The 20,306-nt window shown below is 39.0% G+C and overlaps 2 protein-coding genes across 4 annotated transcripts in view; one reads left to right on the top strand and one right to left on the bottom strand.

Annotated features, from left to right (window-relative positions):
* LOC134081860 (NACHT, LRR and PYD domains-containing protein 3-like) overlaps positions 1-10,177 on the bottom strand; it is a 53,063-nt gene extending 42,886 nt beyond the window's left edge. The window contains exon 1 of one of the 3 annotated variants that reach the window (XM_062537593.1): positions 9,719-10,177. The gene's annotated coding sequence lies outside the window, so the exon portion shown is untranslated. The remainder of the gene's footprint in view (positions 1-9,718) is intronic. The other 2 variants (XM_062537591.1, XM_062537592.1) reach the window with 2 other exon arrangements.
* LOC134079310 (interferon-induced protein 44-like) lies at positions 9,936-17,893 on the top strand. Its single transcript, XM_062535517.1, has 5 exons — positions 9,936-10,217; positions 15,165-15,317; positions 15,409-15,580; positions 17,511-17,611; positions 17,687-17,893. The coding sequence occupies exons 2-5, from the start codon at positions 15,219-15,221 to the stop codon at positions 17,891-17,893; spliced, it is 579 nt and encodes a 192-aa protein (XP_062391501.1). The 5' UTR covers positions 9,936-10,217; positions 15,165-15,218.
* The last annotated feature ends 2,413 nt before the right edge of the window (positions 17,894-20,306 follow it).

Below are 20,306 nucleotides of genomic sequence, written 5' to 3'. Positions count from 1 at the left end.
TTCTGCAGCATTGTTTGATGTGTGACATCACTAACAGATATAGAGTTGTTCTGTCTCGTAGAATAGCCGACTAATAAATTATAAGAAATGAAATAACAAATAATCATATAGGCTACAGCTGTCGCCTATTTTGCCCCTTCCTGTTTTCGTGTTCGCGAGAGGTTACTATTGGTTTTTAATGTTCACGTCACTATTTGCATGAGCCACGACTGAAAAGACTTCCGATAATATCAAACATGTTTGATATTGTCGTAACGGCAAAACTAGAGAAAGACTGCCTCCGACGGACTTAAAACCGCTAAGATTGGCACCTTACACTAAACGATTTAGATGACGGGAGCGCGCTGCGATTCTAGCACAACTCTCAAGATTTCCGCCCGATTTTGGAAATTTAGTCGCCGACTGTTAAAACAGGCCAAAATCGTGCAATGTAAGCCAGCCTTTAGGTGACTTCAGCTATGTAATTTTCAACTTTGAAAACTTTATCGTTTAATTTATATGAATTTTTTAAAACATTTTTTCTCCCATAGACTTAACATTGGATTATGACATCACAATGAAGTCGTTAAGCAATTAGAATCTTAATCCAGGTGTTCAAAGCCACCTGGCAGCAACATTCTGTCTCAGGCTTTCTAGCTCTCTTAAGACAACATATCCTGTTCAACTGTTTCCTCTGCCCACAACTGTTTCAAAATAAAAGTCCTCATCATTTATGCATTTTCATGCACTCGTAATTTCCTTGGAATTACATCTCTAGTTATCTTTATTATTATTCCGCTGACAGCTTTTTCTAACCGCAATTTCTCTTCAACCGTTTAACTTAGCAACTTCATTCAAACTTTGTAACGTAGGTATTCTAATGGATCGGGTTGCTATGACTTTTCAACTTTTGTAACTTTTATACTTTTTAAACTATAAATTAAAAACTATTAAAAATTTCCCCATAGACTTAACATTGGCCTCTATGACATCACAATCGGGTCGTTGAGCAATTAGAATCTTATGCCAGGTGGCCAGCCCCACCTGCAGCAGCCCTCTCTCTCTCTCAGGCTTTAAGCCTACAATCTCTCTGTGAAGACTACATATCCTGTTAACTGTTTCCTCTGTCCACAACTGTTTCAAAATAAAAGTCCTCACTGAAATAATACACTATTAAATCATTTAACCATTGAAACTACTCAACTATTTAACTGTTCAACCATTCCAACTGTCAGTTATCATCAACTATGCCTCCAGTCAACTACATGAGACCTTCAAGTACCTAGCAACCAACATAGCAACCATCAAAATTAAGCGTTTATGACCGTTTCCATAGCAACCAACATGATTTTACTACAGTAACTTCTTTATTCCTGATAGTGGCAGCCATGGATAACCTATCAACAAATGTTTCAAAATAGAAGTCCTCAGTAGCAAGTTAGCTAGTTAGCATGGTTAGCATAGTTAGCATTTTTAGCATAACTGCTAAAATGATTAGCTAAGTTAGCTAATCAACATGGTTAGCATTGCTAACATAGTTAGCAATGTTAGCATAGTTAGCATTTTTAGCATTACTGCTAGAAATCATCAGCTAAGTTAACTTATCAACCTGTTTAACATTGTTAGCATAGTTATCATTTTAGAACACCTGTTAGAAATCATTAGTGAAGTTAGAACAGGAATGTTTAAGCTTTAAAATGTCTACCTTAACACTATCAACTCTCTTTAAACTATGCAACCACCATGTTTACCCTAGCTACACCTTAGTAACCATATCTACATTTTTTTGCATTTTCATGCACTGGTAATTCCTTGGAATTGCATTTCTAGTTATTACAGTGCATGAAAATGCACTGTACTGTTCTTCCTAGGCTTCTTATAGTTCTTCTTCTAACGCACGCAATTCAGCTTCAACCGCTTAACGTAGAGACTCCATTCAAATTTTGTCACGTAGGTCTTACTTACGCGATGTGGGCTTTGTATTTTTCAACTTTGTAACTTTTATACTTTTTAAACTATTAGTTAAAAACTATTGCAATTTCCCCCATAGACTTAACATTGCTCATTATGACATCACGGCAGCAATTAGAATCTTACGCCAGCTGGTCAGCCACCTGCAGCCAACTGTCAGCTTCTCTGGCTTTAAGCATACAGTCTCTCAGAAGACTACATATCCTGTTAACTGTTTCCTCTGTCCACAACTGTTTCAAAATAAAAGTCCTCACTGCAATAATACACTATTAAATCATTTAACCATTGAAACTACTCATATATTGAACTGTTCAATGATTCCAACTGTAAGTTATCATCAACTATGCTTCCATTCAACTACATGAAACCTCCATGTACCTAGCAACCAACATAGCAACCATTAAAATTAAGCATTTATGACCGTTTCCATAGCAACCAACATGATTATACTGCAGTAACTTCTTGTTTCCCGATAGTGGCCACCATGGATACCCTAGCAACAAATGTTTCAAAATAAAAGTCCTCACTAGCAAGTTAGCTAGTTAGCATGTTAGCATTGTTCGCTTAGTTAGCATTTTTAGCATAACTGCTAGAAATAATTAGCTAAGTTAGCTAATCAACCTGGTTAAGCATTGTTAGCATTGTTAACATTTTTAGCATAACTGCAAGAAATCATCAACTAAGTTAGCTAATCAACCTGGTTAGCATTGTTAGTATAGTTAGCATTACTGCTAGAAATCATCAGCTAAGTTAGCTAATCAACCTGGTTAGCATGGTAGTAAAGTTAGCATCGTTACTATAGTTATCATTGCTACCATAGTTAACATTTTTACCATAACTGCAAGAAATCAGTAGTTAAGTAAAGCAATCAACCTGGTTATCATTGTTACCATAGTTAACATTTTAACATGAATAGAAATCATTGGTTAACCCTATGAGCCCGACGGACGCAAAGTGCGTCAAAAAACGCACACATTTTCTTTGTGACATTGCTCCGCTATTATTAGTCACAGCGAGATGAAACTTATATGGCAGGAAAGAGCAGAACCGGGGCTTTCCAACGATACTAGACACTTGTCTGTACGATCAAGTATGAAAATAAAATAAAATTATGAAGTTAAATCAAAGTATATCATATTTACAGTCTATATTGCTCTGCATTCACCGGCGCATCCAGAACTCTCGCTTGAATTACTCGCGGACCACGCATCGTACAGACATGACACGCATATCAAATGAAAGAGGAGAAGCAGAGCTTTGCATCGATACCAAATACATCGATCATTCCGTATGATAAAATCAGACGAAGTTACAAACAAATAATAATGTCATATAGCTTGGCTACCTTTACTCTCGTTTGATTTCCTCCTGAAACCGCTATCAAAAAGATATGGCACGCATGTCAGATGAAAGAGGAGAGCTAGAGCTATCCACAGATACCAAATACAACCTACTAGGCCATAAAACAGACAAGTGACAGCAAAATAATAACTAATAACTTAAAATAAAACACTTACCTCGTGTTTTTGTGTGGCATAATAGCCTATGTTCATAATCCAATGTTATCATGTGTTTCTCTATGACAAGTCACGCTCATAACACGGTTTTAAGATCCTAAAAACTCCTGTATGGTATCCAATTCAAGACTCATATTGCATCCAAATTTGTTTGACAAATAAACACTTTTTGCCTTTACTTTGTTCATTGCAATGCAGTAAAACAAATATTATAGAGAATCATCATCTGTGCACGTCATGTGTGCTACCGCAAACAAGTCATGTCAGATCAGCTAGTGTCACAAATATGGAGTGCAAAAAGTGCCAAGAAGTCATTTTTTCATCACTAAATAAAAATTGCCATTTATTTCTGGAAGGCACACACCACATATTTCTGTAAATTGCTCAGCCCCAAAGTATACCTCCACCATGGTTCTTATATTGTCGAGATGTGAGCTTGCTGTGGTGAGATACACGTCAAAATGTAAGAATTTGTATAGTACGCTTTTCAAATTTTTATTATTTAAAAATCTAAATCAAATCAATGCAAGTATTAATACATGATATTGTGGCAGATCTGGATAGCCTAGACTGTCCTGAAAAAAACAATATGTAGCATGTGTGAATGGCACTTACAATGACCAGGATAAATGCTTCTAACTAGAGGTAGTGAAAATGCCCTTAAAACAGCTTAGGGCTCATAGGGTTAAGTTAGAACTGGTAAACATATCTACATTCTCTATCTATACGTTTTTTGCATTTTCATGCACTGGTAATTCCTTGGAATTGCATTTCTAGTTATTATTATTCCGCTTACCAAATTCATTTTTTCTATTCAGCTTGAACCGTTGAACCTAGAAACTTCATTCAAACGTTGCAACGTAGGTCTTCAATAGGGGCATGCTGCTATGTATTTTTCAACTTTGTAACTTTTATACTTTTTAAACTATAAATTAAAAACTATTACAAATTTCCCCATAGACTTAAAGCAATAGTTCGGAATTTTGGACATAGGACCTAATTTCCAACTCAGTCTGAGTGATATAGGTCGGTGAAGACCATTTTCAGTGAATTTCTGCCCTTCCTATGAGTTGCAGCGTTCATCTCGTGCTAATCTGGTGCCAAGATAACGCAAGTCAACGGTAACATCCAGCCTGCCACTGAAAACACTCCACAGAACACCCGAAACAAATACATTTTAACGTCAGACTATCGATGCACATGCCTAGTGTTGATAGAACCATGTTAGAAATAAAACGAACCTTGCATCGCATTGCAATAGCCTACTTTGTTCCCTGTATGGCAGTGGCGGATTGATATTGAGAAACTAGTCCCTCAAAATGTAATAAATCATTGAGTTGCAAGGTTAGTTTTATTTCTAAAATTATTCTATCAACACGGACATGTATATCGATAGTCCGACGATTTAATTGACTTGTCTCGGGTGTGCGGTGGAGTGAGTAAGACTGTTGTTGATGTCAGACTGATGTTACCGTAGAAATGTGTTAGCTCAAAACCAGCGTTAGCAAAGGGGGACGCTGCAACTGAAGGAAGGGGCTAAACGTGATAAAAACGGTCTCCACCGACCTATATCACCTCGGTAAAGTTGGAAATGAGGTCCTATGTCCAAAATTCCGAACTATTCCTTTAACATTGGCCTCTATGACATCACAGTCGGGTCGTTAAGGCGAGACACTACAGTTGAATAGGGTAAAATTTTTAAATAATAGGTATCACCATGAAACTTCCTCAGTTGATTACTTACACAAGTATGAGAAAAAAATGTATTACAAGTTTTTGAAATGTGTATGTTTAATTATGCAAATGAGGCATTATCTCATTAAATATGCATGATTTTGCATATATCTCCGGTAGATAGATCTGAGCATATGATAAAGCCAGGTGCAAAATTATTCTTTCATGTTGTTTACAAACAAGATTACAATAAAATTACAGAAGGATTTCAGGATATCTGCTTTCATTGCCTAGGAAATCCAAATATACTGTCCATAGCCTTAATTTTTGCCATGCTTTTTTGATTAACATGTCACATAAATCAGGCCAGGAATGATGTATTAACAAATCCCTCTGTAAATGTCTTCAGAATACTGTTAAGTGTATAACTGGAAAGTTTGGTGTAGATAGGTGCTACAGAGGCTGAGAAGTATCTACCGGAAAATGACTCAAAACCGCAAATAACTAGTTTTGAGAAAACAGCCTTAAAACACAGCCAATGAGATTCGTTCTCAGCTTAGACTCGTCTTTGAACTTTCGCGATTGGTTGCAAATACAAAGGAAATGTCCATATTTGGATTGCATGGCGTTATGCAGGAGGAGCAGGGCTTTCCAACGGTGTGAGACACGATATGATTTGGATCACGTTCGCGGGAGTACATGACATTTTAGAATGGGAACTTTTGAGAAAATGTGGAGAAATACATAGGCGCGAGCACACAAAAGTTCGTGAAATAAACACCTAAATGTGCAAATCGGACTTTGTTGTTGTAGTAGGGTGGTAGAATACATGCTAAGGTAGCAAACTAGCACAAAATCTCGAAATTGACCGGAGGTCACAAAAACAATGTTTTCAACTGCCGTGTCTCGCCTTAAGCAATTAGAATCTTATGCCAGGTGGCCAGCCCCACCTGCAGCAGCTCTCTCTCTCTCTCTCAGGCTTTAAGCATACAATCTCTCTGTGAAGACTACATAATCCTGTTAACTGTTTCCTCTTTCCACAACTGTTTCAAAATAAAAGTCCTCACTGCAATAATACACTATGAAATCATTTAACCATTGAAACTACTCAACTATTTAACTGTTCAACCATTCCAACTGTCAGTTATCATCAACTATGCCTCCAGTCAACTACATGAGACCTCTATGTACCTAGCAACCAACATAGCAACCATTAAAATGAAGCGTTTATGACCGTTTCCATAGCAACGAACAGGATTTTACTACAGTAACTTCTTTATTCCTGATAGTGGCAGCCATGGATACCCTATCAACAAATGTTTCAAAATAGAAGTCCTCAGTAGCAAGTTAGCTAGTTAGCATGGTTAGCATAGTTAGCATTGTTAGCATAGTTAGCATTTTTAACATAGCTGCTAGAAATGTTTAGCTAAGTTAGCTAATCAACCTAGTTAGCATGGTTAGCATAGTTAACACTGTTAGCATAGTTAGCATTTTTACCATAGCTGCTAGAAATGATTAGCTAAGTTAGCTAATCAACCTAGTTAGCATTGTTAACATAGTTAGCATTGTTATCATAACTGTTAGAAATGATTAGCTAAGTTAGCTAATCAACCTGGTTAGCAAAGTTAGCATTGTTAGCATAGTTAGCATTTTTAGCATTTTTAGCATAACTGATAGAAATCATTAGCTAGGTTAGCTAATCAACCTGGTTAACATTGTTAGCATAGTTAACATTGTTAGCATTGTTAGCATTTTTACCATAACTGTTAGAAACCATTAGTTAAGTAAACCAATCAACCTGGTTATCATTGTTAACATAGTTAGATAACATTTTAACATACCTTTTAGAAATCATTAGTTAAGTTACAACTGGAATGTTTAAGCTTCAAACTGTCTACCTTCACACATCAACTGTCTTTAAACTATGCAATCACCATGTTTACCCTAGCTACACCTTAGTGACCATATCTACATTATCTATCTATATATTTTTGCATTTTCATGCACTGGTAATTCCTTGGAATTGCATTTCTAGTTTTTTTTGTTACTCCCACCTCTGTGTACAGTGTACAACGTGGTGATAATTTCGCCCGGAGTGAGTGAGTCTTTTACAAAAGACCTGATAAATCAACTCAGATTCAGTGGATGGGCGGGGGGCGGGGGACATAGCATGATTGACAGGTGACAATACAACCTTGAAGTACCAAAGTCCAAAGTTTGAAGTAAAGGCGTTCGAATTAAATGGTGGCGCACGGAATTGCATGAGGCTGAAATTTTAAGTCTCATTCAAAATGAGAACAACAGGGAAATGTAAATGTGATGTATGACTTCAAATTAATTCAACTTCTTATTCAATTGATTTAAAGTTTAATGTAATTCAAAATTCAAATGACATTGATTTAAACTTTAAATTAGATTACATTTAATAATCGTTGATATATTAAAATTTGATACTTGGTGATATGACTTACATGACATTTTACTTTGTAATTTACTTTATATTTAATTATTGTTACTTTGACCCTTCATAGCTGAGAGCTCGTGAGAGCTCCCTCCTCCTTTTCTCAGCGCTTCGGTCAAGTGTTTATTGTTGCTATGTTACCAAAACACGTCTTTTTGGAATGTTTGCCTAATGCTAGCTAACTAGCCAACGAGCTAACGAACTAGCCAACGAGCTAACTGAAATAACAGCAGTCGTTCAGCAGTCGGCTTCAGACAACCTGGGACCACAACACGTCTACCTTGCACACTGCGAAATCCCCCTGTGCCCTATTCTGTAACTTGAATGTAATGTTTCTCAGTCAGAAAAGGGCTATAATTTCATACCTGCAAACTCGTCGCTTTTCGGCGAAATTCGCCGTTTTCACAACAAAATAGGTCATTTTCACGATTCATCTAAATCCGAAGAGTTTTTTTTTTCTTGGGGGGGGGGGGAGACAAGAAGATTTCTGTCTTCTCTGCTACCTCTCTCTATCGCCCTGTTAGAAAGTAGTAGCCTAGGCTACATTTGGCCTGTCACGCACCCACCACACACGTACGCAACACACCGCGACAAGAAAACAATGAGAACTCCATTGTTTTTAACGGAACAAAGCCCACTGGAAACGTCTGCCGTGCAGCAGCCACACAGGGTTAGAAAACTGTTTTAAAATCCTGCGTCTCAAGTGTTGGACGCCAGTCTTAAGTCTATTACTAAATCAATAACACAGCTGAAACATATTTTGTGTCTGTTGTTGTTGGTTTTCAAATGGAGCACAACGTCCCAGGGCAGCTTAGTAAATGATTAGAGACTTGGTCATGCTGTTGTCTACAGGCACCTTGATCTCCTCCCTGACTCATATCACGAGTACAGATCTCACTGGCAGAATATGCTGATACAAGAGAGACTACATTAGACAGACATGCTGATCTGAGTCAGCCTCTCCCTTCTAGTACTTTTGGATAAAGTCCCACACACACACACACACACACACACACACACACGCACACACACACGCACACACACACGCACACACACACACACACACACACACACACACACACACACACACACACACGCACACACACACACACACACACACACACACCACTGACCTCAGCACAGTATGGGCTACCTGCACAGCCCTGATTTAGTCATGAGAACCGACTTCACCATAAGGGTCACAATAATTACAAAACAAATCTCAAATCTCTCTTCTACCTTTGCGATGTCTTACTTGGTCTACCAACAAGAGATGGAAATCTGTTACATTTCATATGACGAGTCCTAGGCCCAAACTACACCAGGTCCACAACTGAAGCACTCTGTTTGGAAAAATAGTTTTTGAAGACTGGTGTAGCCAGTTCAGCTCCATTGACTACAGTGGAAGCTAGTTGTAGCAGCAGCCATTACGCAACAGAACACTTCAGGTACAGTGGAAGGGGTCTAGTTAGCAGCAGCCATTACGCAACAGAACACTTCAGTTACGTGGCCTGTGTAGCCTCCCTGTTAGGAACATGGTCCAGTAGTATAGTTTAGGACTAATACACTATTAATGATGATTAAGGAAGAACACAGAGACGGTTGTAACACAGGCGTCACTGTATTGTCGAACCCAGGAATCAGCAATTTGTTTAAAGGAATGCACCACTATCACATCTGGTGTAGCCAGTTCAGCTCCTTTGACTACAATGGAAGCTAGTTGTAGCAGCAGCCATTACGCAACAGAACACTTCAGGTACAGTGGAAGCTAGTTGTAGCAGCAGCCATTACGCAACAGAACACTTCAGTTACGTGGCCTGTGTAGCCTCCCTGATAGGAACATGGTCCAGTACGGGGTCACATGACATTGGATAAGCAGGAAATCAGCGCATTCAACCCTTAGGTCAAGCAGCTAAAAACATTATTTTCTGTACCTGGTTACCATTCATAAAGATTTTGTGTACCGTACGTACATGTAGCGTACCTTTACAATATTCTCTATATGCTTTTTTAGAGCATCTGTTTTCATGCATGGAAAATTAACAAACCTTTTATTTTCATGTTCACCTTTAAACCATAACTGTCCATTCACAACAAAATAATTAAAGGCACTCACCTTTTTTTTCACCTGTAACCACCGAAGATATATTCCACCTGTACTGTCTGATACCTGTTTCAGAGTGAACTTTGTGAACTTTGTGTTCCAGCAGCTTTGTGTTCCAGAAGCTGTTTTAAAGAGTTTTTACTGCCTAGATAGCACAGCACTAAAGCCCATCCTTTGACAAACCTGTTTTGACACCACACCTTGATATAGTTGACTGCAGACAAAAACATTGGCGTGCAACCGCCCTCATTCTTATATTAGGCATTTTGTAAATCCCATTGGTTTCTGTAGTCATTAAGACTCATTGCTCGTTGATATTACTCCGCCACCGTCTAGTGGTCCGGAGTGTGTAATCTTCAGATTCAAATACAGAGCGGAAGTTTATACACGGTTGTAGGGTGATCTGAAAAAGTAGTTCCAGGATTTACAAAATGCCTAATATAACACAACAGAAGTTGAATTTCGCTGCGAAACTTGCTACTGAATATCGTTGAAGACCAGTAACCCTTCGGTGAGTTGCACATTTTTTAAAACGAACGTTTAGGGGTGTTTTAAGGACAGAATAGTTTATGCACATAGGGAGCAATGTTAAAGCCATGCAGAGAAGATTCTAAAGCTGCCAAATTGCAGACACAGGCTCAATCGTCGAAATGTTGGTGTCAAACAATCGTTTGCATGCTAGGCATTACAGAAAACGGGCTTAAAGTGTAAAATACCGAAATATTCCTTTAAGCATCTGTTAATTATTAGTTAATGGTTTGTTCATCATCAGTAATTTATTGTTCATGCATAATTCATCATTAGTAAAGCATTTGTTCACAAAGTTATGAATGGTTAGTTCATAGTAAATAAAACAAATGTTTGTAAATACATGGTTTATGCCTTATAAATAATGAAACAACCATTTATAGATGAAATCATCTATGAACCAGTTACAAACTATTAATAAATGCTTTGATCATCATTTGTAAAGTATTACTCCTATGTTAATTCTCATACTATAATTCATGATTAACTCAGGAGTTACAAGTGGTTAGTTAATGATTTTTGTGAGCTCATCTAAAGTGAGGACTGTATATGCCTTGCTACATATTTACAAATGAATTATAAAGGTTACAGTTGCATTTATTAAGACACTTTTATCCAAAGAGACTTACACTATCAATGAAATTAAAGAGCAAGGCCACAATGGTGGCACCCAGGGATTGAACCCCCAATTCTTCGGCTTACAACATGCTAGCCCAAGGCCTTATTCACTACACTACCCCTGCCCATGGCAAATACAGTTATAAATTCAGAAATATAAAACAGATGCCCGTGTTTGCTATGAACAAACATTTATAATTGTGTATAGGCATGATTTACAGATGAGTTAATTTAGGAATTATGCTTCAAAATTAAGAACACAGCATTTAATAACATGCTTAACATAGTAGAACACTCTTGCATAGTTTTATATGTTTTTAACTGAGCGGATGTTATGTTCTTCACTTCACAACAAACAATCAATAAACACCAGAGTAAAGTGACAATGTTTTTACTTGGTTAACTTCACTTCAGTATACGTCAGTCAATTATTTACTTGTATGTTTTAACTCTCTAACTATTGTATCAATGCGCTTCTTAGTGCTACATCAAATGTAGTCATATGCATAACAGGAAAGTAGTCCTCTGAAAACAACTAAAACTAGATCCCATCAGCTAATTCCGGTAATTTTCCCATTTAAAAAAAGTTTCTCAGGGTCTTCAAGTACACAACAAGTGCTTGCAGGTGGCAAACTCTCAACGAGCCAATGATAGGATTCTGCAAAACAGGAAAATATAACAAATATGGTTGTCAACAAATATTTTCATTGGCAACAAACTGCAATTTGCTTTACTCGTTTAATATAGAAGTCGAATGAGAGCCAGTAGCCTACAATAATGCTGAATACATCTAACTTGTCCTTCAAAGATAGTCTGCAAGTGATTAAAGGGATATTCCGCCATTTTTGGAAATACACTCATTTTCCACCTCCCCTCGAGCAAAACAATCAATATTTACCTTGTTCCCGTTCATCCAGCCATTCTGTGAGTCTGGCGATACAACTTTTAGCTTCAGCCTACTGTAGCATAGATCATTGAATCGGATTAGACCATTAGCTTCTCGCCTGCTAGCTTCATGTTTAAAAGTGACTAAGATTTCTGGTAATTTTCCCATTTAAAACGTGTCTCTTCTCAAGTTAGAAAGTGCAATAAGGCCAACTGAAAATGAAACCTGGCATTTTTCTAGGCTGATTTGACATGGAACTACACTCATCTGGCGTAATAATCAAGGCATTATTAGTAGACTTCTGAGGGCCCTGACATTTAAAACGAGACATCGAGAACTTTGAAAAAGCACTGGTGGTTTAGTTACATGGCGGTTTATTCAGGCAGTCACATCCGAAAGTTTACCGTTCGCGCCATCTTGAATTTAGTCACGTGACGATCTGGAGCGGAACTATAGCTGTGACGTGAATCAGTCACGTGAATACTCGCGGTAGTTTTGGACTGGAGTGCAAACAGTTGGCAACTATTGCAAGGATGCCGTATGATGACGCTACGGAGTTTTATGAAGACTTTGAAGACGAGGAGGAAACATTTGAGTTTGATGGGCGTCCTTATTTATTTGAGCCATTTAATATTCAACCTCAGCAGCACAACCCTGCAGTGATGCAGCAGCATCAAGCGGTCTTTGGTATTATTTGCCCTCCAGACCGCGCTGTCTTCAAGGCACTACTCCCCTCAGTTTAGGGGTAGGATGAGGGTTGAGGGGGTTAGGGTTAGGAATAGGGTAAAGGTAGTGCCTTTTAGGCTGTGCTGCCTGGAGGGTGCCGTTGGGGGCAAAAAACACCATTGAGCGCATCAAGTGCTCCTCCTTCTGTTGCCTCCATCTCAGCAGTGCTGTATTTGTTTCTTTAATTTTCAATGTGCAATTGCTTTATTTACATAAAAGAATGTTCAAGACAAAGCTATTCAGTGTGAGTATACTGTATGTACACTAGCAGTGGAATTTACTGCGATGCAAGGGAGTGGCACCTAAAATCTTGCCAAGGGCAAGGCCTGGGTTCATGCATGGAAATCACACAGAGAGCTTCCTGAAATGTGTTTGCCTGAAATCTGACTCCACAACACAATGGCCAATGGCATTGCATACTGCGATCACATGACTCTGAATGTTGCCTCCTGAAATAAGTCACGCACTGACTGCACTATTCATTTGTTTTGCTTGGAAGAGAACCGTAAGAGAGCAGACACACAAGGATATTCTACTCGCTGATATTATTAAAGGATAGAAGAGAGACGGAAGACGGAGCTGTGCGACTAAATTATGTATAACCTGATGCATAACCTGTTTGTTTACATTAAATCCAAATTGGGTGAGCTTTGAATTGGTATTCCCACAGACAGGCCTACAATAAACCAGACACTGTCCCTATTTCGATATGACACAAAGTGGGCCGATTATGATATGAAAAGATGACAAATATTTGAAGAAGACAATAAGATAGATAGATAGATAGATAGATAGATAGATATTCATTGATAGATTGTCTGTAGACTAACTGAACTATTTATTATGTTCCACATCAAAATTGACCTGCCAAAGGTGTTACTCTAGGTGAAAACTACTATCACTGACCACACAGAGAGCAATGGCCATTCTGGTAAACAATCACCCACTCCACTCCACTCAGAGTTTTGTTGTTTTTCCATCAGGGAGAAGATATACTTTTCTTAAGGGTCTAACAGGTACTTAAAATCATTTGTCACATCAGCAATTGGGTTTCTTTACAAGTTATTGGTCAACTTGCATTTGATTTTCATTGCTATGTTTACTTTCAGACTCATTAAGCAGCCTACATGAAGGTCACTGTAGCTACAGTGATACTTCTGATAGGCAAGGGAATAATGCAGTTTTTACAAATTTTATCTGCTAATTAACCCTATACATAGCATACCTGTAACTAATTACTATATTGACATACCCATAGCCATTGATATTAAATTCATGTTTGCAATCAATCAATCCATGTTTCACATTTGTTCAGGGATTATGTTGGAATTTTATGCAGAAGTGTAAGGTCGAGGAAGTGTTGCAGCCAAGCAATGACACCAGGACTGTGAGGCACCAAACCTGTTTTGATATATCAATATTATATAACATGCCAGGCTGCATTCCCTGCGTGTGTGTCACTGCGTTTGTGTTTGAGTGTGAGTGTTTCTGTGTGTGTGACATCTGCCTCTTGTCTGCAGCTGCCAAGTTTCCGTTTCCTGTAAATGAGCTTGTTCCCCTAATGCACTGCACAGGCACAATAATGACCTGTGTTCTATACATTATCCCGCTTATTGTATGACTACTTGCCAAAACGAGAGAAGAAACTTACCACAATGTGTCTTTAGCAATGACTTAGCTACCGCTTTGTGGCTTTCGCTAATAAATAAATAGTTTGCCACACAGATGTTGATTAGCAACGTCTTACTAACTGTCTTTCACTTTCAACAAAATTCCATTCTAGACTTGAATTAGAAGCACAAACTCTGTTGCCATTGACAGCGGTCATTATTTTATTTCCTCTCATCCCTCACCATCTTCAAAACACTCCTGAGGACCTAGCTTTTCAAAGAACATCTCATCACATAGCACTTCTTACAATTAGTCTTGCTGATTCTAGCCTTACCACCTGACTGGCTATCAAAATGTTCCTAGAATTGTTGTAAGAATTAAAAAGCTTAAACTGTTTACCATGTCGTAAGTCGCTTGGCTATAAAATGTAATAATGTGACACAACACAATGACCTGCCATGATGTGGCACCAATATCACCTGAATATATGACTGCTGTCCTGCTTAGTTTTTCACATAGGATGGCAAAATGTCCCTTTCAGGGATTTATTAACTGAAAGATTAAAGGGATAATCCGCCATTTTTGGAAATACGCTCATTTTCCACCTCCCCTCGAGCAAAACAATCGATATTTACCTTGTTCCCGTTCATCCAGCCATTCTGTGAGTCTGGCGATACAACTTTTAGCTTCAGCCTAGCATAGATCATTGAATCGGATTAGACCATTAGCTTCTCGCCTGCTAGCTTCATGTTTAAAAGTGACTAAGATTTCTGGTAATTTTCCCATTTAAAACGTGTCTCCTCTCAAGTTAGAAAGTGCAATAAGACCAACTGAAAATGAAACCTGGCGTTTTTCTAGGCTGATTTGACATGGAACTACACTCCCATCTGGCGTAATAATCAAGGCAGGTCATGTTATGACTGACCTGCCCATTACTATGACCACCACACTAGGATTAGGCTTTCTTCCATTTTTTGTTTTGTTTTGTTTTAGTGTCAATAATTCCTGGGACACTGACATACCAGGCAGTACGAAACATGTAGCTCCAGAAGCATGAAATGGAACCAATGACTTTCGTTTTGATTTCAGTTCAAAATCCACAACTTCAGAGATGACAAAACTAGACAGTTCCTGCCCTTTGTCATGTGTGACATCATGGGTGTGGAAGTAGGGGATTCTGAAGGGGTGCATCCTGATGACTTCATCAAAGTTTTAAAAGGTCAAATAAAAGATGGCCATAAGGTAATGACAGAAACATAGGCACATACAGTAGAATGATGCAGCATTTTGCCATTTTTCTTTTAATTACTACTGTGAATCTGGTCGTCTGCAGTTTAATCCTGTGAGCCCCTGTTCAGACACAGACCCGGACTTCATCAGCAACCCCACTCTGGGTGACGGGATTCACTGCCTTCTAAGTGTCATTCCAACAGACAAGCTTGGTCTGCTGCAGGCTGAGGACTTTAAGAAGATGAGGACCATCAGAAAACATGCCAGTGAGATGGGTAAGTGATGATCAACGATGTTCACGCTAATCTTTTTCGGAAAATTACTTAGGGGACTTGTACGGTGGCTGACAGGTGCAAACGATGTGCAACCTATGACAACACATGCAAATCAACAAAACACGTGCAAATAGACAAAAGACATCTTAATTTGACAACATGTGAACATCATTTAGAAAACGCGCTGCAAATTCAGAAAACATTTACATTTCAGAAACGAGCTGCCAATTTACAACACATGCAATACAGAAACGCGCCCTGAAACTGAAAACACAAACAGAAACACTGTTTACATAAGCAGCGTTCATGAAGTGTAGGCCTTATCCAATTAACTGCTATCTACTCATAACCAAGAGGGATTATTTGGGTAGCCTATTCTGTTTTAGAAATAAAAAAAACATTTATTTATTAGACATAAATACTTATAATAAATACCATAAATACTGGTTATTCAACAGAATTGTGCTATTTTGACAAGTTTTTGACGTTTTGTCTTCCACATTCATGAAAGGGTTGATATGAATGTTGAGTCATGTTTCATGAAACAGTCATGAATGCTTCATTTGTAGTTCATGACAGCTGTTATGAATGTTTTATGAATGAACCCGTCAAGTAAAGTCTCACCGTTTTTTTTTAATGCAACAAAGAATTATTTAACATTTGCCTTACAAACTTTGTTTCTGAATTCCATGTGTTGTAAATTGGCAGCTCACTTCTGAAATGTAAATGTTTTCTGAATTTGCAGCACGCTTCCTAAATTGTGTTCACTTTTTGTCAAATTATGATGAAGATGGTTTCCTAAGCTGTTTGTGTTTTGTCTATTTGCATGTGTTTCAAGTTGCACGTCGTTTCCACCTGTTGGCCACCGGACTAGGGCTCCGTTCGAATCGGAAGGCAGCTGCCTACTGCCTCCCTCCCTAAATAGAGAGCTCTCTAACTAGACATGACTTTAGTTTAAACGCGTCGTTTAAAAATGAGCGTAGCACTCTAGAATCTTTGGTTAACACTACGGTATGACGTTAGCAAAAGCCTGACGTTAAACTAAATTAGCCTACGTAAGCTAGCAGGCTAACGGTATAAAATAGTTTCACTGACAGCTAATATCTCAGACCAGGCGTTATTAGTGGGCCCAACAATGGTATAACCAGGTAGTAAATCGTTTATTTTCAATCTACTTTCCACAAATCCAAGCTAAATAATGTCACACAAATGACATTTCAACAGACTCATTTACCGATATCGGCAGCCATGTTTGTTTTGTTTTCACCGAGATTCAGACGTGGACGCAAAGGATTGTGGGTAGAAGGCAGCTTGACGTGTACATCGATGCTGCCTTCAAAATTGACCGTTATTCAGAAATTCTAAGATATCTTAGAAGGCAGCGAAAATCGTTTTTTCAGTTTCGAACGGCCTTCGCTGCCTTGCTCTCTAGTTAGATATCTTAGAAGGCAGCAGTTTTACCCGATTCGAACGGAGCATAGGTCTTCCATCCAAGTACCTAGCAAGCAGATATCTGCTAAGGTTCATTTCCTGATCGCACCATCTCTCTCACTCATCTTTTTCACTGTCCTATATGATTCAAGGCCTTAAAGGGACACTTCACCGATTAGCATTAAGCTTTGTATCTTTAGAAAAACAGTCATGTTTTTGAATGGTCGTGCATCATTCCCTCAGTTTGCCTTGAGATAGGAGAAATACGGATTTCAATGTTGGACTTCCTGCTTTTAATGATGTAAAAATCATCATTTTACATCATTGAAAGCAGGAAGTCCTATTCATGGGTTTCATTGAAATGCTAATCGGTAAAGTGACCCTTTAAAAGCCCCCCCCAAAAATGGAAGAAAACATATAAAATAGAATTATATACTATATGTCAAAATGAAGACAAAAGGAAGGTCATGATCAAGGATATTTTATATTTTTTCTGCAGGAATCCCCCAGCTTACAGTGCTAACAAAAGTGGATCAGGCATGCCAAGAGGTCAAGAAGGACATCAGAATGATCTACAACAGCAATAAGATCAAGGAGAAGGTACACTTTCATCAGAGAATCTGCAGGTGTATAAGTGTAATTGGATACTGTCAACATCTCTTCTCTTCTCTTCAGATGCAGCAGTGCAGTAACAGTCTGGGAGCTGCCATGAACTGCATCTTCCCAGTGAAGAACTACCATGAGGAGATTGATCTGAATGAAGATGTGAACGCACTTCTGCTGTCTGCACTGACACACATCCTGGATCTCACCAATGACCACGTGGAAGATAAGATGCCTCCTGCTCCTGTCAACATGAAGAGCAGTGATATTCAGCATTAAGTTATTAGACCTTGTTTGATTTCATAATGTAATGTATTGAACAACAGTCTATAAATGACTTTATTCTATCTCTTGTATATAGGAAGTCTGGATTGGAGACGTGTTTGAGTGTCAGAGTGTGTGAGTGTGTGTACGCGGCGAGCACATCTGAACTGTGTGTGTGATGTAACTAGATTACTCCTGAACCAACTCCCCAATTTCTGCTAGCATGACTACATTCGTGCTCTCGTGTTTGTGAGCTCTGTGTGTGTGCGTGTGCGTAAGCGTGCGTGTGTGTGTGTGTGTGTGTGTGTGTGTGTAGCTCTTGCTGGGCCAGATGCTTAGCCCTTGGTTGGTGCTCTCGTGTTTGTGAGCTCTGTGTGTGTGCGTGTGCGTAAGCGTGTGTGCGTAAGCGTGTGTGTGTTTGTGTGTGTGTGTGTGTGTGTAGCTCTTGCTGGGCCAGATGCTTAGCCCTTGGTTGGTGGGCGAGGTGGATGATGACCGTCTTGGTCTGCTGGCCCGGCTCGCTCTGGGTGGACAACAGCGCCTCCTCTTCTACTTGGGGAGATTAGAGCGTATTACTTCTGACGTCCTCGGCGCGCCACAAACTCGAGGGGGTGCGTAGTGAAGTTTTATTGTGGAATTTGTTGGTGTGATGCTGCAGGTCTCGTAACATGTGTTTTATGTTATATAAAATATGTGTATATAACACATAAACATACGTGGCCGATGTTTGCACTTTAGAGCAGTGTTTCTTAACTGGTGGGTCGGGACTCAAAAATGGATCGCGGAACCGTTCTGGGTGGGTCGCGGAGCTTTTATTCGAAATGCTACCTTATCAGATTTAATATTGTACTTTATTTTAACAGGCTTTATTCGTAGCCAATGTCAGTCATTATTACCATGGACATAAGCAATAGTTAAGTGACCGGTCATGTTAGACTTCATTTTAGTGGTAAACACAAATGTAATGCTAAACATCGACAAGTTAAAAGTTTAATGGGCATACATCATGACTTGTTGTAACAGAGGTAAATATTGTAGCAAATAGCCTGGTGATGAGACAGCTTAAAAAATGTATTTCACACTTGCTGGAGACCCTGGCGCGTATAGTTGCGGTAGGGCCGGCCCTGCTATCGGTAGCCTATCTGAGAAATAATAGGCGCATTCGACTTCATGTAGCCGTCTTAAGACGACTGCAGACGAGACTATTTCTGACATTCTGATGTCTGATGACGTATGTACAACTCCAGTTTGAAAGAAGTATCAGAATGTCAGAAATAGTCTCGTCTGCAGTCGTCTTAAGATGGCTACATGAAGTCGAATGCGCCTAATACTTTGGAAAAGACGTGCTATGGACCCAACCAACTATCTTGGGAGGAGAGAACTCCCTCGCATGGTATGCTACAGCCCATGCAGAGGCTGCGGTGTCAGAATGCGGAACCTCTGTAGCCTACTTTAAGAGAAGATGGACTAACCTGACAAATGTAAAAGAAAAAAATTCTCGACCGGCCCTAAAGTGAAGCGGCCCATCGGGAAATCTCCCGTTTCTCCCGATTACCCACCCCGGGCCTGGTTGGAAATGAGGTCCTATGTCCAAAATTCCGAACTATTCCTTAAAAAATAGCACTGCATTTAAAATTCTATCCAGCAGGTGGCAGTATATCACACTAGTTGGAAGTGACATATACTAGAGAGAAGGGAACATCAACTGAACCATCTGCCATTTTATTTTACATCTAGAACATGATTTTAAAAAAAACAAAACAGAAGTATGACACAAAATATGGAAAGGGACATGAATTTTGTTTTATTAACATATTCAGTGACATAATTAATTTCAATTTAACTTATAATTATTAAAAGGCATTGCCTGCAGCATTTTGAGCAAGTTATATGCTTTTGCATGTATTCCATCGTGTGACAATGGCTACAGGAGAAATACACTTGAAATCATTGCAATCATTTCTGTGGGCACTGTCTGCCCCAGTCTCTCTTTCTCTTTTGCTCTCTCTCTCTCTCTCTCTCTCTCTCTTTCTCTCTCTCTCCAAACAAGTTTTTATTTCTCAAAAACCTTGGAGAAATACCAATAAGAACCAATAAGGATAGACTTAGAAGAAACATGTATCGTAAATTGACCTTAAGTCAAAATTGTTGAGCTGAATAAGAGGAGGGTTATTATTATTATTATGACCGCCGCTAGCATAGCTAGCGAAGCGGTCATATAGTTGTTGTCAAAGTTTTTTTTTTTATTATTATTATATCCCGTAATTTTTCGTCAACGATTCCCGGGACACCGTAACATGAAACTTGGTGGGCATGTAGCCCCAGTAGACTTCTGTGGAAAATTTTCATTTCATCCCCGGGGGTCACCCCACCCTCGCGCTGCCTCTGCCCGAAGCCCAAAGATGACAGATTTTCCTACATAACTACC

The sequence above is a fragment of the Sardina pilchardus genome, chromosome 1, assembly GCF_963854185.1.
Source record: "Sardina pilchardus chromosome 1, fSarPil1.1, whole genome shotgun sequence".
Taxonomy (NCBI): Eukaryota; Metazoa; Chordata; class Actinopteri; order Clupeiformes; family Clupeidae; genus Sardina; species Sardina pilchardus.
This window is presented reverse-complemented; position numbering and strand designations above follow the sequence as displayed.

Coding starts and splice junctions, on each gene's coding strand:
- LOC134079310 (XM_062535517.1), top strand. CDS start 15,219: ATGTGTGACATCATGGGTGTGGAAGTAGGGGATTCTGAAGGGGTGCAT. Junction 15,318..15,408: donor AAATAAAAGATGGCCATAAG/GTAATGACAGAA, acceptor GGTCGTCTGCAG/TTTAATCCTGTGAGCCCCTG. Junction 15,581..17,510: donor AAAACATGCCAGTGAGATGG/GTAAGTGATGAT, acceptor TTTTTTCTGCAG/GAATCCCCCAGCTTACAGTG.